Below are 25,617 nucleotides of genomic sequence, written 5' to 3' on the forward strand. Positions count from 1 at the left end.
TATTCCCTTTTAAGATTTTTTTAAGCATCTTTCTCACAGGGTTGTGGGGAAGATCAATGAGATAACAAGTAATGTGCTTTGCAAACCTTAAGGTGTTAAATAAATACTAGCAATGATAACAAATTTATGGGTTTTTTTTTTAACATAAAAGATGGGTGGCCTTTATTGGGGAGTCACAGAGTAAGGCTCTGAGTCAGACAAGCCTGGATTCAAAACTTATTATCTTTTATATAAGCTTAAACAAGATACTTGATCTTTAGTGTTCTTAGCTGTTAAATGGGCATAACAACAGCATCTGCCTTACAGGCCAGATGGGAGGCTCAAATTGGATGATGTTTATAAACATAAGAGAAAATGTCACCACTTTCCCTTACAGTTCTGTATAAAACATCTGTTATTAATAGCAGGTGAAGACTTGGAGTTGAGAGGATTCTAAAAATAAGTAAATTGGGCCATATGGGTCCCTTGGAAGCCTTAAGGTTATACTTTCCTAAGGATGTATTTGGAGTAAACTGGGAGTTTGATATAGAAATGTGAACTTAGAAATCAGATTTTATCAAGATCTTTGAAAAAGGTACGTTCCCCTCTATTTTTCTCTTTCTTTGTCTTTCTAAGAATCTTCCTGTCTCCACACTGAATAAGGTCAGTTTGGGCTGGACATGATGACACAATGTTTGTTTATTTATGAATTAGGATGTGGGGTTCTTCGTTAGAAGATCAGCCCCTCACCACCCAATCTAATGATAATCTTGAGCAATTGATAGAAGCCTCTTGCAGAAAAGTAGGTAGATATTCTAGATTGTGAAGGATCTGTTTTCTTCTGCCAATTTTATACTGTTTGCCTTTTTCACAGCTCTCAGAAAGAAGCCATATGTTTCTGTTGAGTTCTTCCAGCTTAATTTTCCTTGTGAGTCCTACCCTTGGATTCATGGAATCCAGTCAGAACTGAGAAGGTCCTTCAAGGTCATCCAGCAAAACCTGCTCATTTTACAGAGGAGCAAACTGAAGTGATTCAAGCTAAAACTTGAATGTGACTGTCTCCTAAATGTCTGAAATCATTTTTTAAAAATCTATCTATTACCAGGTTTAGTGAGTCTTGGCAAGTAACTTAACCTCTCAATGGCCCCAAGGCAACTCTAACACTACAAGCTGCCCAGAAGGTATTTATCTGCATCAGTGGAGAGGAGTCTCCTTATCTGGGAATTCTAGAGATCAGTGAAGCCATGGGCTCATTCCCTATCCCATATATTAAAGCTTTTAATTTTTATTTTTGACTTTGCAGTAGGTTCTGATGTTACCAGTCCACTAATATCACCACAGAACTCTCTCTCTCTCTCTCTCTCTAAAGAAAAACAATGTCAGAAAAAAGGACAAACCAAGTAAATTGGGCCCTTGGAAGTCTTAAAGGTTACATTTTCCTAAGGATGTATTTGGAGTAAACTGGGAGTCTGATATAGAAATGTGAACTTAGAAATCAAATTTTATCAAGATCTTTGACAGTATGTCTTCCTCACCCCATTCCTCTGCCCCTTCTCGTCTAGATTGGTCATTGCCCCTTAATCTGTGTTCAGCTAACTAAGGGCCTTATGCTATTCATCATGGATATTTTCTCTAGTGATGGCCCTTTCCACTACAGACTAGAGCTTAACTTTATTTGATGGGTTTTGATACCTCTGATGTACCCACTGGTTTTCTCTATGTATCCACTGTTCCCTCGGATTTGTTGCTTAGAACCCTACAGGGGCTACTCTTTGCAATAATTAATCCATGATTCTTCATTGGAGAGACAAGTTTTTGTCTCTTTTTGTATCCCCAGTGCTTAGCATAGACCCTGGCACATGATAGTCATTTAACAAATGCTGGCTGACTGACTGATTATCCAATAAAAATCATCATCCTGGCATTCAAGGTTCTTCCTGAAATCTGCCTCTAAACTTACTTTTCAAAAGCCTTGTTTTAATGGTCCAAGAGAGCTTGGATATATTGTTCATTTAGGCATTCTTTCCATTAGTATCTATTGTAACCTATTCTTGCCTGCCCACAGTCTTTACATAGATCATAACAGGGACTGAATCCAACATCCTGGGGACTTTCCTCCCCAGGTCAATGGCACGTGTGTTACTCTCTGTTACTTATACCTACCTCCCTGTTACCCTGTGACAGCCCATTTTTTCTCACTCATATTGTTCTTTGATATCCTTTACACAAAGTCTTTTCTATTCTTCTTTGCTTATAATGCATTAGGTTACTCACACCCACTACCCCTGTTGCCTTTATATAATTTTGTCCTTAGAGATCTAAAATTCAGTTCGTATGATATTATAGTTTTCTTAGAGCCACACAATAATACTGGAAGAACACTTGATAAATAAAGCTTGTATTAAAAGTTTTTTAGGTAGGAGGTAAGAGAAGAATACAAATTGAAAATACAAGCCAGTAAGATTAATACAAGACAATAAGGCTCCTCAAGGAGAGCTCTGTAACCCTCAAGGAGGTTAGTCTAATGGGAGGGAAAGGAATATGGAAAAGTAACACAGATAAAGAGAGAAAAAAATAAGCATTTGTATAGTGCCTACTACGTGCCAGGAACTGTGTCAATTTATTATTGTCATCATTTCATTAGGACACCATTTACACTTAGAACTGGCCTAACTGCAGAGCTATGCAGATGAACCTTTTCATCACATTCTAATGTCCAAAAATGAAATAAACTCAGCCCTTTGGAAATCACTGAAAGGAACAGGAACTTTGCAGCCATTGTATATGCTTTGCTTTCCACAATGAGAATCACTTTGTATATAATCTAGCATTTTATTTTAGTATTATATCATATTATATATTTTATCATATTGTATTATATTACATTAGATCACATCATATTATATTATATTATCCTCAAATGAACCCTGTGAAGTAAGTACTATTATTATCTCCATTAGACAATTGAGGAAACAGAAGTTAAATGAGTAGCCCAGAAACATACAGCTAAGTGTCTGAAGCTAGATTGAAATTTGAATTGCAATATCTTTAAAGCAGTCTCTCCATTTAGTTACTCACTCTTTCACACAATACAACTGGAAATGATTGCTGAATTCACAAGAAAGGATGACAAGAAACCCAAGAATTGTACCTGCCCAGGTATACTTTCTTTGGGCTTACTCAATATTATTGCACTCAGAGTATATTGTTTTATTCCCAGATTATTGCATTTGTGGAGAGAATGCTTGACTAGCCTGCACATAAGAACACAGTGGAGGAAGGGATGGCAGCAATGGGGCCATTTGCCTGAGGATACAGTCATGTGCAGGATGTAGCGCCCTAACAGATCAGGTTTCCCAGGTTCCAATTCCACAGTTTAGTGGAAAAGCAAAAAAAAAGGAGGAGGGGAGAAGAAAAAAATCAACTCCTAAATGAGCTTTAAACTTACTCGGGAACAAAAAAAATTATCCATTGCCTTCTTAGCACCATCTGGCTTCTGAATTCTACCTGTGCCTATGGAAAAACCCAAGATCATTAGCCAAGATTAGAAACTGGGTCGGTTGTATTACAGAGGAGGATGCATAGCCTCCATATTTCTTTGATATCAAAATAAGTGGTTAGATAATTTCTCTGCTCATGATTGATGTCTTTCCCTCAAATGAGTAACCATCCTGGAACACACATCCTCCATTTCAGCCAAATTAGATTACTCAATCTCTCCTTCTCCCCCACATAAAAGATCTATACTCCTTCCTTCTCTGTCTTTGCTTATTTATTCCTTGCTCTGAGGTTTACCTTCTCTTGCCACCAGCCAAATATTTAATCTCTGTCTATTAATATCCTGTACACTTTCAAGGCCCAGTTTAAAAGATATCAGTGAAAAGTGAAACTTTCACTGATTTTTTTTTCTATCAAAAAGAATTTTAGGATCATAGAATCATTAATTTAAAATTTAAGAGACTTTTTATTAGGAAATAGGAACAGAGAGATTAAGTGACTTGTTTAGTCTCTTAGCTTCTAAGTGTCTATCAAATCCAGAGTCGTTCAATGTCCAGCAAGCTAGGCAAGAGTGCCACCTGATAGTTTTGTATTCTTATGTACTCGCCGTATTTTATTTTCATCTGTGTATCTGTCTCAGCGCTCCATTCTCCTCCAGTATGGTTCTCAGCCTTTGGAAGACATAGATCATGACTTGTTCCTCTTATATCTCTCCCATCCTCCTAGTAGAACATACTCTTCAAGCAGGGATTTAATCAATGGGGATTTTATGATGAGTGACAGAATGATGAACCATTGTCTGGGGGTGAAAAGCTGGTCCAAGAAATCCTCAGAAGCGCTTTCTCCTCACTGCCTACCCATGAGAAACTTTACACATGAGTTTCTGTGGACCCATTCAGGCTTTTTTCTCTAGCCAAATTTCTCTCAGGGAGATTTAGGGCTATGAGATTCATCTTGGCAACAAAGAGAGCTTCTCAGGAAGCAAAAACTGTGTGGAGTTCTTTGAGGGGCAGACTTGCAAAGGCCAAAGCAGTATTTCCCCAGCTCTACTGCTATCCATCCCCTTCCCTGCCTTCCAAAGTCCAACTGTCCTTTCATTTCTTTCATATTGAAATACTTCCTCTCTTTGGAGAAGGCATCTGGTCTCCTACCTTTGGAGGGTTGCGATGAAGAGTTTATTACTTAGATCTTTTCCAAAAGCTCCCAGACAGTCATAAAACTCGCTATACTTTGTATGTCCCTTTTTGTCTTTCCCCTTTGAGGAGGAAGCTGTATTTGCCTACCAATTCCATGAAACTCTACATATGTAGCGTTAGATTATGTCAGAATCATACTGAGTAAGAAGGGATCTCACAGACTTTTTAACTACTTGTCACCTAGACAAAAATCATCCCTATGTCACACTTGGCAAGGAGTTATGTTATCTTTGGGTGATACAAATAAAGGGGAAACTAACTACTGAGACAGTCCATTTCACTTTGGGATCACTTTACGGAAAGGGGGTAGTATTTATACAGTACCTTAAATTTTTCAAAGTGCTTCAAAATTACTATCCCATTTGACCTGAACAAGGTGCAAGTATTTTCCAGATTTTCCAGATAAGAATATTGAGTCAGTTTAATGACTTGCCAAGGATCACACAGCCAATAGGTGTCCCAGGCAGGATTTGAACTTTTTTTCATCTTGAGATTTCCCTACCTGAAGTACCGCCTTAATTTTAGAGTCTATCCATTAGGATACATTTTTATTTCTTTATTTGCCTTCTCGGGTACTGTCTCCTTAGGAAAAGACATATTTGATCAATTCTTTACTATTCACTGCTGTTGGGCACCTTAAGTAGTTCAGTGGATTAAAACACCATGCCTGGAGTCAGGAAGACTTACTCTACTGAGTTCAAATCCAGCCTTAGACATTTATTAGCTTTGTGACCCTGGTCAAGTCACTTTATCCTTTTTGCTTCAGTTCCCCCCATCTATAAAATGGACTGGAAAAGTAGATGGCAAACACTTCTAGTATCTTTACCAAGAAAACCTAAATACAATCATAAAGAAGCAGACACAACTGAAAATGACTGAAAGATAGCAACCAAATTACCATTCTCTTATATCATCAGGGAGACTTGCAGCATATTCTGAAGACAATCTTGAAGCTTCTTCCTGAGTCAAAGTCAAGTGGGCTACATTGCATAGACATCCCGTTGAGATTAGGATTAATTTTGCCTTCATCATAAATCTAGGGGACCAGGTTCACCATAATGAAAAAATGAGAATAGTGAAAAATCATGGACCTGAATAAGTTCAGTATGGCCACATTCTGGAATACTAAAATCTCCGACAACTTCTTTGTAATTTATTCCTTTTTTTTTTTTTTTTTTTGCTGAGGCATTTGGGGTTAAGTGACTTGCCCAGGGTCAAGTGTCTGAGGCCAGATTTGAACTCATATCCTTCTGACTTCAGGGATGGTGCTCTATCCACTGTGCCACCTAGCTACCCCATTTATTCCTCATCTTACCCTGTTCCCTATTCCTGATACTTTACCCAAGATCCTGCTTCTCTTAATCTTTCATCTCAAATTTTGAGGGACCAATTATACTGCAAAGCTAAGTGATCTGATTCCTAACTATATAGTGGATCATGGATCTGTAGCTATAAGGGACCTCATAAATCACGTCATCCAACCTCCTCAATTTACAGATGAAGAAAGTGAGGTCCAGAAAAGTTGAGAAATTTGGGTAGAAAGTATCAGAGGTGGGGCTTGAGCTCAGATCTTTGACCCCATAGTCGATGGTTTTTCCACTATGTGGTGATCATAGAGCAGACAAACCCCTGATGCATCATTGGACTTGAATTGAGAAACGATGAGATACTTTTTCATCATTAAACTCAACATCCTATTAGAGTTTTGTTCGTCAGACTTCTGCAGAATAACTGAAAGCAAATGTGCATGAAATGGCCTCAATGGCACTCTAGGGTATAAAATAGGAGTTCAAGGCTGCCAAGAGGAGTTTCTTAATCAAGTCTGAAGATTAGCTTTGGAATTCCAACTGGGCTACAAGGGAGTAGATAATACAACTTTTTTTTTTTTTAAATCATCATCATTTTAATAGGACATCATTAACTTTTAGAACTGAGCCTAGGGTTATTGGCCTAAGTGCAAAGCTATGCAAATGAATCTTTCCATCATATTTCTAATGACCAAAAATGAAATAGGCTCAGTCCTTTGGAAAAGATTGAGAGGAACTAACTTGGAACCTTGCAGTCTTTGTATGGGCTTTGCCCTCCAGGTTAAGAATTAGTCTGTATCAAATCTGGAATCAGAAAGTAGAGAATTCTTAGTATTGTAAGTTGTCACCTGTATCAACCCATTTCCCTTCTGGATCTCAGTTTCCTTATCTGTGAAATAAAAGGCTTTAACTTGATGTGCCTCAATTTTCTCATTTATAAACAGAGGCTAGCTAACATGGATATATACCATGGATCATTCCAGTTTGAAGGTCCAATCCCTAAGTCTAATGCTCTTCCCACATGCCCTGCTCACCCCAGGAGAGTGTCTATGGTCATATTTCATCTACCTCTTCACTTAAGCTTCATATGCTCTCTGATTTTTATAGGATTGAAAGAAAATAAATTTAGAGATGGAAAGTGCCTTAGATGCCATAGTGTCTAACTTCCTCATTTTATAGAGGAGGAAGAAATTACTCACTTAGGGTCATACATAAATCTGAATTCCTACTTTTTGACAGTATGAGAATTGTGAGAAAAACTTTAAGCGCCCACTTTGTTTTGAATTAGGATCAGGAATATCAATCTACAGATTGACGTCATGCTAGATGGAGTCTGTCATTCTTTCCTCTTCTTGGAGCAGTAGAAACATGGAAGTTTAGACTTAGAAAAAGAAGAAACCTTAAAGACCCATTGAGTCCAATCTCTCCCTTTTACAGTTATGGAAACTAAAGCAGAGAGAGAGATGAAGGGACTGGCCCAAGTTTATAAGGTAATGACAGAATGTGGGATTTGAGTCCAAATTCTCTGAGTTGATACTTCAGAAGCTTTACCATGTTAAATCTGAACACATTACTGCGTCTTGCTCCAGGAGCAAGAATCCAACATGGCACAGCCTTTCCCAGTTTAGGCCCTTTCCTGATACCACCCACAAATGAATAAGCAGATCAAAGTTCTGGCCTCAGAAGAGGCTACTAACATTTTCCTTTTTAAGAACTGATGTACTTTAGATTGAAGCAGACTTTTTTCACTTTCTTTTTCTTCTTTTTCTTTTTTTGCAACATGGTTGATGTAAATCCTGTTTTGCATGACTGCACATGTCTAATTGATAACAAATTGCTTGCTTTCTCAATGGGTGGAGGAGGAACTAGAGAGGAAGAGAATTTAGAACCCAATTAAAAAAATAAAGTTAGACATAAATAAATGGAACAAATTAAACATAAAATTTTTTTCTCCTCAAATAAGTTCTGTATTACATAGAAAATCCTTTTACTATTGAGAAAACAAAGCTGTTTTAACCTGAAGCTTCCATTCTCAGTTAAATCTCTTTATTCACATGGAGAACTAAGTGTTAGCAGAACACTTAATTTTAGCCAGAGAATGTCAACTAGAAGGGAGTTTAAAAGGGACGAGGGATCAGATGTTTAATAGGTGTCAACTCTGTACCAGGCTTCATCTCATTTTATCCTCACAGTAACTCTGGGATTATCTCCATTTTACAGTTAAGGAAACTGAGGAAGGCAGAAGTTAACTAACTTATCCAGGATCACATAATTAGATCACACACTCATATCTTCTTGAGATATAGAGCAGAGGGGTTGAATTTGAATATAAATGGTTCCCTGTCACTTATCAACTTAGAAAACCACAAATATTATTCATGGTACTTTTATTTCTTTTGTCAGATTTCTTGCTTACATTTCATTCTTGTTCTGACCACACTCGAGTGTGTTGGGGGGCTACATTCAAGAGCAGACAGTGATTTTGCTACTTTTGCTTTTGTTATTATTCAGTTATGGTATTCAGGGGTTTTCTTGGCAAAGATACTGAAGTGGTTTGCCATTTCCTTCTCCAGCTCATTTTATAGAGGAGGAAACTGAGGCAAACAGAATGAAGCGAGTTACCCAAGATCATCATCCCTAGTGTCTGAAGCCAGATTTGAACTCAAGATGAGTCTTCCTGCCTCCAGGACACTTCCTGACACTCTATCCACTTTACTACCTAGTTGCTCAACCTCTAGTTTAGAAATCTCTATTCTTTCCAAACTCTTCATTGTACAGAAGTGGGAGGAGCTGTCCAGAGGGAAGTGACTTCCTCAAGGTCACACAGCTAGCTAATGGAGATGGAATTCAGGGTTCCAGAAATCCCAATCCAATGATTTCCCCCCATGACATCCTGATAGCCTAATTTGAAAACAAAAACAAGACAAAGTGGCCCCTCAAATGTCTTTGAACCATAGGACTTTATAATTGCTGAACCTTATGAAGAGTTGTTTGCCTTATTAATCTTGTTTACACATCAAAGTTTGCCTTTGTAGGATAGATCTCCAGAACGGATGGCAAATAGATGCTGTAAGGTAAAGAACTTACACTGATAGTTGTGTTTGAAGAATAACCTATGTTTGAAGCAATTAATTGGGAGCATAGCACTTCTGAAATAGAGAGAAATTTGGCTGGTTATTTAATTCAATCTCTGTCTGCATAGAAATGCCCACTGCACCAGCTTTGAGGGGTCATGATGCAGCCTCCCCATGTGGTGGCAAACTCCCTAGCTTATGAAGTAATTTATTCTATTTTAAGTTGCTTAATAAATTTTTAATTGAGAAGGATTAAAAAATCAAACCAATTGAATGTCATCTGTATAAAAATAATTGTATTTCTTACTGGCATATCTTATAATGAATCTCCATTTTTTTCTTTTTAAAGCATCCAGACATAATAGACAGCTTTCCTCAGTGTCACAAAGATTCAGCTTCAAGTCCAATCTCTGACACATTCTGGCTGTGGGACCCTGAGTAACTCACTCATTTAAATGTCCCTGAAAACTTTTCCAAACAAGGTGCCCACCAAAGAAATCAGAGTTCTGGTTTTTTAAAAAAAAACACATTAGATTAGATCTTTTGACTATCAAACTGGAAAAGCTTTTAAGGATTCAACACCTTATCACATAGATGAGAAAAGTATCATCTGGAAAGAGTAAATGGCCTCTGTCAAGTCATACAATTAGATGTCTTAACTTAATACTAGCCTCTTCATTATCATATGCCAGCAAACAAGGACTCTTTCATGAAAAACAGTCCTCCAAACCAGAAGGCAGAGGCACTTGGGCCAGATTCGGGTGAGTCTCCATCATCTCTAGGATCCAGGATCTAGAAAGTCCTCTGGCATTTAAAGCCTCTTCCTGCCTTCCCAATCTTTTTGTAACTTATAATCCAGCTACACTGGCTTCCTTGCTGTTCCTTAGATGTGAGCTTCCATTTCCCAACTCTTTAATTTGTCACTAGCTGGTCCCCATACATGGAATGGTCTGTCCCTTTATTTCTGCTTCTCAATTTTCCTGGCTTCCTCCAAGGCTCAGTTCAGATCCTACCTTCTCCTGGTCCCTGTTCTTTTCGGAATATCTTCTTTTACTTTTTCTATATCTCCTAAATGACTAGTTGCTTATACTTTTATCTCCTTTATTAGAATGTGGACTGCTTGAAAACAAAGAGTTTTGCAGTTTTATTTTTTGCCTTTCTTTGTCATCATTGCTTAACACAGTGCCAGACAGTCAGTAAACCTTTCTTAAATGCTTGTTGACTCACTCCTTGTTTATTTTTTTAGAATTTCTCTGTCTAGAAGTCTAGTCCAAAAGCTGCAATAGGGTAGAATGTTCCAAACTATTGGCTTAAAAAAAACAACAAAACTAGGTTCCTAAACTCTAGGGAGCAAAGACTTAACAATCATTTAATCAAATCCTCCATACTCTCAATCCATTTTACAAGCAAGGAAACTGAGAAACAGAGACAATAAGTGATTTGCTCAAGGTTATGTAGCTAATAAGTGACAGTTGGCTTCTAATTTCATTTTTGGGTTCTAACCCCAGTGTTGTCACAATCTCTTCATTATGCTGATTCCACTACAGGAGTGATGCTTTCATATTTATGTAACATATTTGTGTAACATTCTGAGGTAAGTATTCCATCTTTCATACTGATCAATTGGGTTCCAGGAGTTCAGCTTAAAAGATACTTCTGATGATTCATTTTTTTCCAAGTACTATAGCCCACAAGCCTCCACCAGTATGCTTCCTAACATAATTATTAGTCAAGATTCCTAACCAGACTCAAGTCACTTGAGAAAGGGGCATTCAAAATATAAATAAAAAAACAAAGTGCCATTCATTAAGTACCAGGATCACCCCACAGGATCTGAACTGAGTCTTAGAGGAAACCAAGGGAACTAAGAAGTAGAGGAAAGGGGATAGACTATTCCTGGAATGGGGAATAGCCAATAGGAAGTCAGAGACTTGGGAGATAGAGGACCATAACCAAGGGAGAGCAAGAAAACCAGTATGTGGCTCAAACCATCTCCTTTCCTCAAAGTCTGTGAAAGATTTTCCAACAAATACAGAGTCCAGAAGAAAGTGAGCTCAAAATTAGAAAGAATATGTTTCCAGTTAGCTAGGTGGTGCAGTAGATAGAGCACCAGCCCTGAAGTCAGGAGGACCTGAGTTAAAATCTGGTCTCAGACACTTAATACTTCCTAACTGTATGACTCTGGACAAGTCACTTAACCCCAATTGCCTCAGCAAAAAAAAAAAAAAAGAAAGAAAGAAAAGAAAGAAAGGGTTCAAACGGGTTAACTTGTCCTCATTGCTGCAAGTTCTTTTCTCCTATTCATGGACTTCTTAGGAAATGCCCCCTTAGAAATGTTATTGCATTTTCACCTGGATTTTTGTAAAACTGAATTCACATTCCATCTCTCCTTGGCTCCCAAGACAGATTCAGCTGTTAGCTATTTTCAAGACACTACTAGGATGGCAGTGGGAAAATGGGAAGCTCTGGAAATCCTTCAAAAACCCCAAGGTTCTCCTCTGGCCCAGGAAGAACAAAGCCAAAGCCAAAGTGCTCCTCTTCCCACCCCCACTCCAGCTTAGCTGGAGTCTTTTCATTTGCCACTTGCAGGAATCTTGGCAGATGCTCATTTAAACCTGAATTTATCTTCTATTTTATAGATGACTCAAAAGGCATGACTAATTTTCCTCAGCCAATCTGAAAACTTTTCCTGTCAATCTCACTTCAGCTTGTCTGAAATCATTCTGCACTAAATCTTTATCTGTTTTGTTGTGCTATTTTGATTTATTAAATTGGACTCACTTATTTTCTTTTCTCTCTCCTCCCTTTCCCCCTCTTTCTCTTTCTAGTTGACAGGGCTCATCCTCATCACGATGGCGTTCCTGGCCTGTCTCCTCATGCTGGTCATGTACAAGGCTCTCTGGTATGACCAGTTAAGCTGCCCAGAAGGTTTTGTGTTTAAGGTATGGTGATAACACTATATTGCTTACACTTTGAAAGCACCTCCCATAGGAAGGGAGTTATGCTTTATGTCTCCTAGAGAACAATTTACTTCAAAAAAATTGTTCATAAATGTTGAAAGGGGATCAAGATTCTTTGCTATTGATGATCAGCTATTGAATGGAGCCAACTGCAATACATTCTATAGACAGAAGAGTCAACAATTTTAAGCAACATTGATATTTCCATGGACTTATCTCCCAAATGAAGTCATGTATATAAAAGTACCATATAAATGTCAATAGCTGAACCTGAGTTCATATCTGACCTCAGGCTCTCACTAGCTGTGTGACCCTGAGCAAGGCACTTAACCCTGTTTGCCTAAACAAGGTTTTCTCTATATCTTTATGACTGCTTAAAAATAAAAGTTAGAGAGTTGATCTTGAGTATCTTTGGTCCTTCTGCTTTCTCTGCTGTGGTAAAGAAAACATCTGAAAAATGAAATTGGGAAAGCTGAAGTTAAATTCTGGCTCTAATCCTAGCTTTGTGACTCTGGGTCAGTCACCAATCTCTCTTAACCTCAGATTCCTCATTTGCAAAATGGGGATAAAAACACTTTTGCTCCATGCCTTCCAATGATTTTGACACAAATATGCTTTGTAAACATTAAGTTCTTTGTAAATGTGAACTATTCTAATTGAAAGGCAATTGAAAGAAGTACAGCTTGTTATTGATGAGTCATTCAGTCAAGTTCTACTCTCAGTGACTCCATGGAGTACACCATGCCCTTCTAACTCCCTGTCTATCCAAGCTCAAGTTCATTGCTTCTATGACACTATCTATTCATCTCTTCGTCTGCCACCTTTCCCTTTTACCTTCAGTCTTTCCCAACATCAATCCCATCTTCACATTATGTGGCCAAAGTTTTACACTTCAGCTTATGTATTTGACCTCCCAAGAAATATAATTTTGTTATGTATTGACTGATTTGATCTCCTTGTTTTCCAAAGAACTCTCAAAAATCTTCTCAAGCACCACAATTTAAAATCATGGATTCTGTAGTGCTCAGTTTTCCTTATATTCCAAGATTCACAGTCTTGGAACCTTAACTTTGAGGATATGAACCTTTATCAGCAAGGTGATGTCTCTGCTTATTAGTATGCTGTCCAGATTTTGTCATAGCTTTCCTTCCAAGGAGCAATTGTCTTTTAAATTCATGGCTACAGTTGCCAACTACAGTGATCTTTAAGCCCAAGTATATAAAATCTGACACCACTTTCATGTCTTCTCCCTTTGTTTGCCAGGAAGTGATGGGACCGGTTGCCAAGATCTTAGGATTTGGGGTGGGGTGGGGAGGTTGTTTTTATGTTAAACTTCAAGCTAACTTTTACAATTTTTTCTTTAAACTTCATGAAGAGATTTGACTGTTCTTGTACAGTTTCACAGAAGACAAATAAGATTATCTAGTACTTCCATCATTTTGAGGACTTAGCACATTTTGTTGTGACTCATAAGTACAACTTTGGAGAAGTTTAAATGCTTCTATCTCACCTTCCTTTTCTACAGCATTTAGCTTTGTATATAGAAGGTGCTCAAAAATGTTTGTCTCAAACACTAGGAAGTTTCATGTTGAAGTATAAGAAGACATGGAAGACTTGATTCCCTTCACTTCTTGGTATTTTAACCTTTTGGAAAACTCAAGAAGCTTTGTAACAGGTAATTGGAAAGGAATGTGTTTTATCACACTTCCGTCTTCATTAACTCTATATCTTGAGTAAAATACTTGAGTTTAATTGAATTTCAGAAGGACCAATGTCTAGTGTTTGGGCAAATTCCTATACCCTCTGGTTTAGCAATTTGGGCCTAAACTCCCCTCTTCTTGTTCAGAGAATCTCCTTCGGGAACAGTAACTTCACATCTTTCTCTTTATTTGCAAGTAGTTCCCTGTGCTTTAAAATGTTCTCAATAGTTCTGCTACAAACAGATGTCTGCTTTACAGACAGAAAAACTGAAGTTAAAAAAACACCTTTCTAAGTCTGTTTTTTCTTTGCAATTTCCAAAGACATTATGGGACATAGTAGAAGGAGCCTTAGAAGAGCATCAGAGAGATCATAGGATCATAAGCTTATAGTCAGAAAAATTTCTAGAGGTCATGTAGTTCACCTCTCTCACTTTTCCATATGAGAATGCTGAAGTAGAAAGAGGATAAATGGAGGTGAAAAATTGGAACAAGAGGTTTGGCAATTGTTAATGCTGTAAAGTTACCCATGCATATATCCTGTAAATAAAAGGCTATTAAATAAAAATTAAAAAAAAAAAAAGAAAGAGGATAAATGGTATGTCCTGAATAACACAGGTTAGTTGAAGAGCCTGGATTTGACTCCAAAACTAATTCTCTTTCCACTGTGTAATGTTGTTGTTCAGTCAATCAATCATGTTTGACTCTTCGTGACCCCTTTATGGGGCTTTCTTGGCAAAGCTACTGCACTGGTTTTCCATTTCTTTCTCCAGTGGATTAAGGCACAATAAGGTGAAGTGATTGCTCAGGATCACACAGCTAATAATTGTCTGAGACCACATTTGAACTCAAATCTCCCTTATTGCAAACCCAGCTCTCTAACCACCGAGTTACCCGGCTTCCTGTGAATTGTACAACAGTTGTATCACTTGTATGGTTATAGTCAATTAATTTAATTATTCTATGTCAAAGTTTTTTAATCTTGAAAATGGGCATAATTTCTGAACTACATAAATTGTGATTAAGAGGTACTGATAATGCTGGAGATGGCTGACCTGATAATGCTGGAGATGTCTGAAAAGGTTCATTAAGTCTCTACTGGAATTGATGGTTCAGTCAAGAACATCTTGGCAAATCTCTTTCCTGCCACTTAAAGGTGGGAGGAATAAAAACCTAAGGCAGAAACAGAGCAAATACAATTCAAGAATTCCTGTTACAACCAATGGCTGCTGAAAGTGGGGAAGTAATATGATTAAAAGTGGTCCTTTTAAATTTTAGGTTTGTTTTCAGATGTACTTATACCTCTTCCCCCACAATTAATTTCCTTCTCTCCCTTTAATCCCTGCTCCATCTATTTCCTCTCTTATTCCAAAGCAGATTCCACATATTGCTATCTGTCAAATATCCAGAGGAAAAGGAGAAATTCTTTAGTCTAATAACATATCTAATACAATGAAATAAAATTCAGAGTATTCTGGGATACACTATCTGGAGACTTTATTGATGATGGAGACTGGTGTCCCAAGTGAGGTGTTGGAAGTCGTCTCCCTTGGCTTATTTAAAAATAAACTGGGCAAAATCATTAGAGGTATAGACTTCCCATATGGGATCGTGGAGGAGACAGACAGTGAAACTCTACTGGTTGGGAAAGAAGACATTACCCTTTCAAATTCCTCATCTTCTCTTCCATTAATGCACTGAGATCACAAGGACCTTCCTGACTTTTTGAAGGCTGAAGATTTATATGTTGACACATCAAGCTGATTATCCCAAGCTAGAGAGAGCCTTGTTTTCCCTAGTTAAATGTTTCCTCTGGCCCTTCCCTTTTTTCCTGCCCCCCTTCTCTGCTCCCAGTTTTGATATGTTTCTATACTCTCCATTAGCTTTTGTTAATCAAGTTTCTGCAATAAATGGAGATAAAGCAAGAATGAAGTTGCAAATTGAACGACTTCAACAGCTCTAATGGTCCAAAGCAGAGATTTTGGAGAGTTCTGGGGGCCTTGAAAGTGCCTTGCATGTTAAATGTGCCATATTAAAACAAAAAAAGTAAAGTTTCAGTGAATGTCCCCCCCCCTTTAAGGTCATGGAATCACAAAATATTGGAGCTAGAGCCTTAGAGATTAGACATCAATTCCTTCACATTATAGATGAGAAACACAAGCATCAAATAGGAGAAATGGCTTGTCCAAATTTATATAGGGATCCAGTGGCAGAATTAGGGTAGAGATCCTAAGCCCTCCTCCTGCCTAGGTCAGTTACTCTTTCTACTATTTGCCCCTATCTATAGCAGACAGGAATATGACAGTGACTACTGGCTACTTCATAATTGTCAACTTCATGTACTTCCAATCCCCCAATGCAGAAATAGGCCATTTTGGTGTGGGGAATGTTGTATTCCTGCAGAGTCCATGAAGAAATTTGCCTTACACTTAAAAAAAAAAGTAGACTAGCTCTGGAGTTATTGGAGGGGTGGGAAAGAAGGAATAACTTAAGACCTGGGCTGTGCTTTATTCTGACACTATTGACCTTGTGACACTTTGGACCTTAATTTCCTCATTTGTACAATGAAATAATGAGACTTGTGATTTCTCCGATTTCTTCTTAGATTTAGTCTTCTGTGATTCTATTTAGGTGAGTGGGAGTGAGGAGTGGGGAAGGTAGTCACACTTCATTAAACTATTTCAGCAGACTGGTTAAATTAAACTGAAGGAAACTGAGGGGTCTCAAACCCATTAGTGAGTTAGGTAAGCATATGAAGATTGCCTCTGGTGGTATGGGAGGATGAGAATAATTTGTTCCAACAACCATGAAGGCCACAGTCATCCACTGCCTCATGAGCCATCACCAGTTGTCTTGACTCTGTCCTGCCATTGGACTGTGAGGATTCTAAAAGAAATAATGATATCTACTATTTATGCAATTCTTCCTCGCTTAAATCCAATTTATGCACAAATCAAAAGACATCATCCATACCATTTTACCATTTCTACCTATCTCATGGCAATAGGCAAGTGATGCAGTTGCAATCTGTGCACAAGTGGCCATTTTTTCACTGAAAGTAGCAATGGGATCCTGCAACCCCTGAGTATCTGAGAGTCATTTTAAGGACTAAACTGCTCCCCTTCTGATATGAGGAAGAGGCTAAAAATTGTTTGCTCAACCAAACTTGACTTGATTACTGTGGCAAGTGGGGATCCCACCCTGTGGTTGAAATACAAAAAAAAAAAAAAAAAAATGTACAAAAATTTCTGCAAAAACGACTCCACTCACCAAAGGTACATGAAATATGCATACATTTATAAGCAATACAAAATTCTTTAGACTTGAAAGACAAAAGAGTTCTTGTTGCAAGAGAACTTAGCAGATATAACAGCCCTGAGTGAAACAAAGTTGGCAAAAGAAGTCTAGTTTACCGAAATTGGAGCAGAATACACGGTTTTCTAGAGTAGCTGCAGTTCAGCACAACCCCATGAAGCTGGAATAGGTTTTGCAATCAAAATTAATCTATTCAAACTACCAAAGGGAATGACAGGCTCATGACAATGTGATTGCCACTTGAAGGAAAGCACCATGTTACCATCAAAAGTGTCTATGCTCCCACCTTGACAAATCTTGATGAGGTCAAAGAAAAATTTTATAAAGACCTGCAGACTCTTATTGCCAAAAGAGGACAAGCTTATAATTCTGAGTGGCTTTAATGAGAGAATAAGCTAGACCACCAGTTGTGGCAGGGAGTCCTTGAGAGGAATGGATTTTACTATTGAAGATTTGTGCATCTCATGATCACCATACTGTTTTCCATTTACCTAAATGCAATAAAACTTCATGAACATACCCTCTCAGCAAACATTGGTAATTCATAGACTATGTGTTTATAAAAAGAAAAAACACACAGACTGTGACAGTAAGAAAGGCAATGTGTGGTACAGAGTCTTAGACTGATCATAGATTTACTCTCTCTAACCTAAGTATTCACAGTCTACAAAAGCAATGGCCCCAAGGCAAAATGACTATTGAGAGATAATGTCAACAGATTAGAGCACTTCTTTGAAGGGTAAATTTGTTGCTAACTTGGAGCGAAAGTAGAGCCAACACATTGTTGCAATAGTGGAGCAGAAAAAGAGCAGGCAGCCTGCAAAGATTTGGTGTACAGCAGCACTACATTTGCTCACCTGGGTCAGAACACAAAACATCAAGACTGATTTGATGAAAATGATGGGGCAAGTCAGAAGCTGCTAAATCAAATTTGAGAATCCACAGGGTTTATCAGCAGAATGGTTCGTCTATCTTTAAGAAAGCAACATTTAACCTCATCAAAAACTTAAAGAAATGTAGGATTCTTGGATCCTACAGATAGAAGATAGGTGAAATTCAGTTTTATGCTGATAGTTACAATCCAAAGTGCCTTATGATTCTCTAAAAACTATTTATAGGCCAAAGACCTATGGTGCATCTCAATAAATTGGTGCTGATGGAGCCACATTGATAAGTGATAAGCATATGATCTTGGAGAGATGGGTTTCTCAATAAAACATCATTAATCAATGCTGAAACCATCGACTATTTGTCTCAGGTTGAAGTCAGTCCCTCTCTAGACAAATTGCAATTGAAGAAGAGGTTTAGAACGCCATTAGGTTCCTCTTTTGTGGCAAAGCACCTGATGTTGATTCTATTCCATCTGAGCCTTACGAGGTGGAGAGTTCACTGCTCATACAAAATCTAACTGAAATTTTCTGGGTTATATGGGAAGAGGAGATTATTCCTCAGAACTTCAAGGATGCCTCCATTTTCCATTGTTATAAAGATAAAGGAAATAGATTGTCCTGTGATAATCACAAGGAAATCTCTCTTTTTTGGCAATTTTTTAATACATTTTAATTTATTTCATTAAATATTTATAAATTACATGTAAAATATTATTTTTTATTATAGCCTTTTATTTACAAGATATATGCATGGGTAATTTTTCAGCAATGACCCTTGCAAAACCTTCTGTTCCAACTTTTCCCCTCCTTCCTCTACCCCCTCTCCCAGATGGCAGGTAGACCAATACATGTTAAACATGTTAAAGTATATGTTAAATACAATCTATGTATACATATCCATACAGTTATTTTGCTGCACAAGAAGAATCAGACTTTGAAATAAGGTAACATTAACCTGAGAAGGAAATCAAAAATTCAAGTGGATAAAAACAGAGGGATTGGAAATGCTATGTAGTGGTTCACACTCATTTCCCAGAGTTCTTTTGCTGGATGTAGCTGGTTCTCTTCATTATTGAACAAATGGGACTATTTGGTTCATCTCATTGTTAAAGAGTCACATTCATCAGAATTGATCATCATATAGTATTGTTGTTGAAGTAAATAATGATCTCCTGGTCCTGCTCATTTCACTCAGCATCAGTTCATGTAAGTCTCTCCAGGCCTTTCTGAAATCCTCCTGCAGGTCAGGAAATCTCTCTTAATCACTACTGGTAAGATTCTTGCTAAATTCATCTACTAAGAGCCAGTGTGGCTTCAGAAAAAAAGTGAGGAATGGTCAATATGGTGTTTGCTCTCTGACAACTTTAGGATTAATACCAAGAGCAGAACAGAGAACTCTACAAAATGGATATAGATCTGATCAAGGCCTTTGATACTGTCACTCATGAGAGTTTAGGGAAAATCATGTCAAAATTTGGCTAAACAGAGAAGTTCATCAACATTGTGCATCAGTTTCACAATGGTATACTTGTTCAGGGTCTGGATAAAGGATGCTCTTATTTTTCCAATCACTAGAGGAGTGAGGCAGGATTGTTATGCTTACTCCCATGCTTTTTAGCATGATGTTTTCAGCCATATTGTTAAATGCCTTCAATTAGGACAAACATGGCATCAAGGTCAGCTACCATACTACAGATAAATTCTTCAACTAGAAAAAGATTACCAAAGACTAAATTAGTAATGGGAGTGTTGTGCATAATTTTATATTTGCAGAAGATTGTATTCAATGTAGCCTCTGAATCTGAGATGCAACAAAGTATGGATCAATTCTCTGCTGCTTGTGCTAATTTTGGCCTGAGAATTAACACCATGAAAACACAGGTGCTCCATCAGCCAGCGCCACACCATCCATATGTGGAACCATCAGTTATAGCAAATGGGGAAGCTTTGAATCCTGTGGATAAGTTCTCTTACCTTGGCAGGATACTTCAGGATGTACATATTGATAAGGAGATTGATACACATTGCCAGAGCTACCTCAGTGTTTCAGAGGCTCCAAAGGAACATATGGGAGAGAAGAGGTATTATTACTGACTACCAAATTGAAGGTCTACAGATGCTGACCTCATTGTTGTATGCTTGCGAAACCCAGACAGTGTACCAGTGCCATGCCAGGAAACTGAATCACTTCGATTTGAATTGTTTTAGGAAGATTCTGAAGCTCACCTGGCAAAATAAGCTACCAGACACTGAGATCCTTTCTTGAACTAAACTGCCAAGCCTTCCAGCTCTACTTCAGAGAGCATAATTCTGATAGGCTGGACACATTGCTCAAATATCAAACATATGTATATTTAAAAGACTACTCTATGGAGAACTCATACAGGGCAAATAATCACAGGGTGGTCAGGGAAAAAATGATACAAGGACTTTCTCAAGATCTCTCTTAGGAACTTAGGGATTGATTGCATTTCATGGGAGACTTTGGCACAAAACCACCCAGCATGGCATGCCTTCATCAGAAAAGGTGCCATGCTCTATGTGCAAAACGGCATTAAATTATCTGAGAAGAAACATAAGATGAGCAAAGTTTGAGAAGCTCCCCCCTCCCCCAGATGTTTTCAGGGACAATTTGTGTCCAACTGTGGCAGAGCATTACAAGCTCATATTGATCTGATCACCCACAGTCAGACATATTAACTGGACACAAACATAGTGAAATCATTTTCATCCTCTTCGATAATGGACACCCATATACTCAGAAAATTCTTGAGGGAGGTAATTCCTTCTATCAATGACCTAAGAAGGTCACTGCCTTCTTTATAACTTATTCTTCAATGAATACCTATAGCATTAAGTTCACATTGCTGGTACATGTCACAGTTAAGACTTGAACCGAGGTCTATCTTTGAAGGACAGAACTCTGTCTTATCACTTTAATATGTACATAAGCACATAGAGCCTTTAACATATGGGCATATGCATACATACCTAAGTGCTTCAAAAAAATTGAAAAAAATATGTAAAATGACACAAAATGAATACAAAGGTAAATCAGGAGGTAATGACAAAGTTGTTAGTGGTGGCATAAAAGGGCAGAGAGAACTACAGAGCCCAGCATGGAGAAGTATGTTAGAAAATCGGTAATTATTGGAAATAAATAGGAAGCTGGGATTCCATCGACAAAATTGTAGCTTACAAGCATCCATTTCAGAAATACTCCTAATTGCAGCTGCAAAGGCAGATGTCCTCTGTTGTGAGAGGAGCATAAAGTTCTAAATAGCACAGAAAAGAACCCTGCTTATAAAAAGGGAGACATTCCCCCACTCTGTGTATTAACTATTTCATTTGGGACCATTGCTCCGAGAATTCTTAACAGGCTATATGTTGTTTTGTGCTTTGTGGGTGGTTTTTGGTTGTTGTTCTATAATATAACTGGCAGATTCAGGTTTTCATAGTAAATGAATCATAAATAATAGACTGTCAAAACTAAAAGGGATCAATGAGTGAAAATTGAGAGGATCAGAGGATATGAGATCAATGACCAAGAAAATAACAAAGATCACCCCAAGTCCTCTCACTCTCTCATCAAAACCCTCATTTTTAAAATGATAAAACTGAAGTCCAAAAAGAAGTGAGGAAACCATTGGAGTTTATAGCCAAGCTGAGATGCAATCTGGTGTCCTCTGGCTCCAGCTCCAGTCCGGTTGCCTACACGGTAGCTGTTGATCACTGATTGGCTGTAATTACGTTTACAAAACCTAGAATTATAACTGAATCAAATGTTTCTAACTAGGACTGTCACATTCAAAGTGAAGCTGATACAGCCCAGGATCCTTCTTCTCTTGGGCAGCTGGGTGACTGGGTGCAGAGAGTGCTGGGCCTGGAGTCTAGAAGACCTGAATTCAGATGTGACCTCACACACTTACTAACTTGTATAACCCTGGGCAAGTCAAATGAGCCCAGTTTGCCTGTTTTTCCACTGTAAAATGGGGATGATAATATCTACCTTGTATGATAGTTGTAAGGATCAAATGAAATATTTGTAAAGTACATAGCAGGCACTTAATAAATGTTAATCCCCTTCTCTTTCCTTCAGAATCACCTACTTCAGTACTCACTATTTATCTGTGTCTTGTGTCCACATAAGAAAATAAAGCCCACTGTGTTGGATCAATTTTACTTGGGGAGATGTTTGAAAAGGCAATATCTGAAATTTGTTACTATAATGTCAGCACTGATCTTCCTGTTGCTTTCCTTGACCTTTGTATTTTCCTTCCTCCTCTTAAGATTGGGTGGAATCAAAGCTTTAATAAGGGGAAGGGAATTTTTTTTTTTGAGGAGAAGCAATCAGGATTAAGTGCCCAGGATCACAGTTAGCAAGTATCTGAGACTGGATTTGAATTCAGGTTCTTCTGAATTCACAATGGGTGCTCTATCTACAATGTACCAACTTGCCTTATAAAGGGCATTTTTAATGTGTGATTTAAAAGCAGCAAGCTATATTGGGTAAGGGTATCTCTAACCATAACTCAGACTTCTTACTCATATAAAGCAATGTTTCAGAATTTCAAGGCCAAATTTCCTCAAATGATGAATCACAGTCCCTCTTTCCTAAGACAAACCACTAGTGCATGGAAATCCCTTCTCCATTATCTTAGCTAATCATTGCTTTTCTGTTGTTGTTTTTTATCTCCACATCTCCAGATTATTCTAACCAGTCTCTTCTTAGAATCATACATTAATAATTTTTTATTAATGCTATATATTTTATAAAAATACATATTTCTTATATAGTATAAAAATCTTAAGGGACCTAATAGTTTGTTAGTTAGATTAATTTAATTTATATGTTATTAGTTTTTTTGTAAAAAGGTTAAATATATGACATGTAGATTTGGAGTAGTTTTTTTTTTAATAGATATGATCCAAATGTCCAAAAATGTTGTTAGATTTATACTATAGGCAATCCAAGTATTAATCTACAGTTGAAGATTAGCTTCTGAGGTACAACCCTCATGGCATTATTACACTTCTTGGTATAAATCACAATAGGCCTCTCAATATTGTGGGTGATGGATTGTCTCATTGCTAAAAGAGACCCTAGAGACCATCCTAGCCAAATCCACATCTTTAATGTGCTTGTCTATAGGAAAACTCTACTTCGGAGTTCCACTGATGCTTCAATTGCAACCATTCAAAAATTTAATTTATTATCGTTTCCTCTAAATCAAGAGTCCTTAATCTGGGTCTATGAATTTAAAAAAAATAGACTACTGTATTTTAATAAAATTTATTTTTCTATGTATTTTATTTTTTTCATTTAAAAACAATATTCTGAGAAAGATCAGAGATTTCACCAGGCTGCCACAATGATCTATAGCACCAAAAAAAAAAAAAAAAAAAAACCCTCCAAAAAAAAACCAGCTCAAGAACCGCTAGTCTAAACTTTTCTTTCCTCTGATTTTATGCTTTCTGCCATTCAGTACTGAATGCTTGCATTGAACCTTCCATCTCCATTACTGTCTTTATTTAGACAGTTACCAATCCTTGTTCATTCTACTTCATTCTACGTTTCTCACATTCATTTTATCGTCTCTTTTCCAACATATCTGTCACCACTCTGTACAGTGCCTTATTATTACCTGGTGCTAGATAATTACCTTGTTCATTAATTGATCTTCCCACTGCTAGATTATTACTCCCACTCTTAAACCATCCTTCACCCTGCCAGAATCTTCTTTAAGTACAGATTTAAGCTCTTCAACTCTATATTAAAAAAAACTTTCAATAGCTTCTAATTAAAGTTCAGCCTTCTTGGTCTGGTCTTGAGATGTTACCTTACCATCATGTACTACCTCCTACCTTTTCAGCATTAGTCCATATTGCTCTATTTTATAGGCACTGGACTACTCTGTCCTAAGCACTCCTTTGGCCTTTTTATTTCTTGTCATTATATTCTTTTATATTGACCAAACAACAAGAATTTATGACACTTACTAGATGCCAGGCACAAGAGATTTAAATCGAATATAAAATGTCCAATAGGTAACTAGTAATCCTTGACTAAAGAGCAACTGAGAACCTAGGACTGTATATATAGATCTGAAAGTCATATGCCTGGAGAGGACAGTTAAAAATAAGAGAGTCGATGAAGAAAGGGGGAGAGAGAGACAGACAGATAGAGACAAAGGAAATAGGAGGGGGAAGAGAAGGAAAGGGAGAAAAGGGATGAAGGAAGAGAGAGGGAGGGGAGGAAGAGAGAAAGACAGAGACAGAGAGAAAGAGGAAAGGGAGAAGGGAAGGGAGTAGGAGGGGTAAAGAAGACAGACAGAGTCAGAGCCAGAAATAGAAACAGAAACAGAGACAGACAATGAGACAGAGAAAAAGAGACACTGAGAGAGAGAGATTAAAGAGAGAAGAAAAGACCTTAGTTAGGGAACCCCAATGTGAATGATACAACAAAGAGACCTGAGAAAGAACAATTATACAGGTAAGAGGCAAACAAACCCAAGACATGAGGGTTCTTCCAAAGGCGAAGTTGGTCGATAATGGCAAATGGAACTGCTCAGTGGAGAAGGCTTAGACTTGAAAAAAAAACAAAAACATACTTGACAACTAAGAGATCACTGAAGCTGTGGATTCAGAAGACCTGGGTTCAAGTTCTGGTAAGATTTAGTAAATCTGTTATTTTAGGTTAGTTTGAGTCTGTAAATCTCAGAATTATCTCTCCATAAGAATAATAATTATGATAACCCTACAAGGAAGACCCAATGAGATTATGCAATCTGTAAAGCATTATCCAAACAGGAGTTCTTCTTAAACTTTCTATTAATAATCATTCCAGACTAGACCCACTTACCCCCAGACTCCAATCCCCCTACTTTGGTTTAGGTGCTCTGCCATGAAGGTTGACCCATAGGTTTGCTATTTATCGGTCTCTTTTTCCTGCCTGTGCAAACTCTGCTTGTTGTTGGAGGCTGAGAGGCTAGCTTTGCCACTGAAGTAAATTGACCATGTCAGTTTTCCTAAAAAATTTCAGTCAGCAGAGACCTTTTGTTACTATGTTGGAATAATGTGATAGTTAACTTCAGAGTTGGTCATTTTTATGTAGACTTTAGACAACAAAGCCAAAGGAAAGGATGGTTTGAAAGGGTGAATTTCAATCATACTAGGGAATTCAGTGAGTTCCATCTTGAATCAAAGGCTGACAAGAAGGGGGAGCCCGAGTTTACAACCAATCCATGCTGCTTTTTTTTAATGTTTTAAGAGAGATGGAATCCCCATGAAATTGAGTTTTAGACCTTTTTCATTTTTTTAAACTTCCTAAGTCAGACTTGGAGGTGAGACTGAAATGTATCAGATAATTTACAATTAAGTTAAGTGGCTAGAAACCTGTCCTTCCAAAGTAGGACATTATCTAAGTAGACTCACTCAGAAAAAAAAAAAAAAAAAGTGTCACTTTTTCTCTGAAGAAAAGTAATGGTTTATAGTCCATACTACTTTTGTGGATAGAGGGAGTCAGGAAGGACCAAGGATGTCTGCTAAGAAGATAGGAAAACAATGGATCAAAAGGAACACAAATTATCCAGCTTACAAAAATGTCTTATTAATCTACCCTTTTCTTAGTAGATACACAAGGAGTAAAAATAAATGAGGCCAGTAAATTGTTTTTAAATTACCTGGTCTCATCTCACTATG

General features: G+C 37.6%; 1 protein-coding gene across 1 annotated transcript in view; it reads left to right on the forward strand.

Moving 5' to 3' along the window:
* CALY (calcyon neuron specific vesicular protein) overlaps positions 1 to 25,617 on the forward strand; it is a 110,636-nt gene that overhangs the window by 82,304 nt on the left and 2,715 nt on the right. The window contains exon 4 of the mRNA XM_003754943.2: positions 11,883 to 11,996. Within this exon, the coding sequence (XP_003754991.1) occupies positions 11,883 to 11,996 (114 nt within the window). The remainder of the gene's footprint in view (positions 1 to 11,882; positions 11,997 to 25,617) is intronic.

The sequence above is a fragment of the Sarcophilus harrisii genome, chromosome 2, assembly GCF_902635505.1.
Source record: "Sarcophilus harrisii chromosome 2, mSarHar1.11, whole genome shotgun sequence".
Taxonomy (NCBI): domain Eukaryota; kingdom Metazoa; phylum Chordata; class Mammalia; order Dasyuromorphia; family Dasyuridae; genus Sarcophilus; species Sarcophilus harrisii.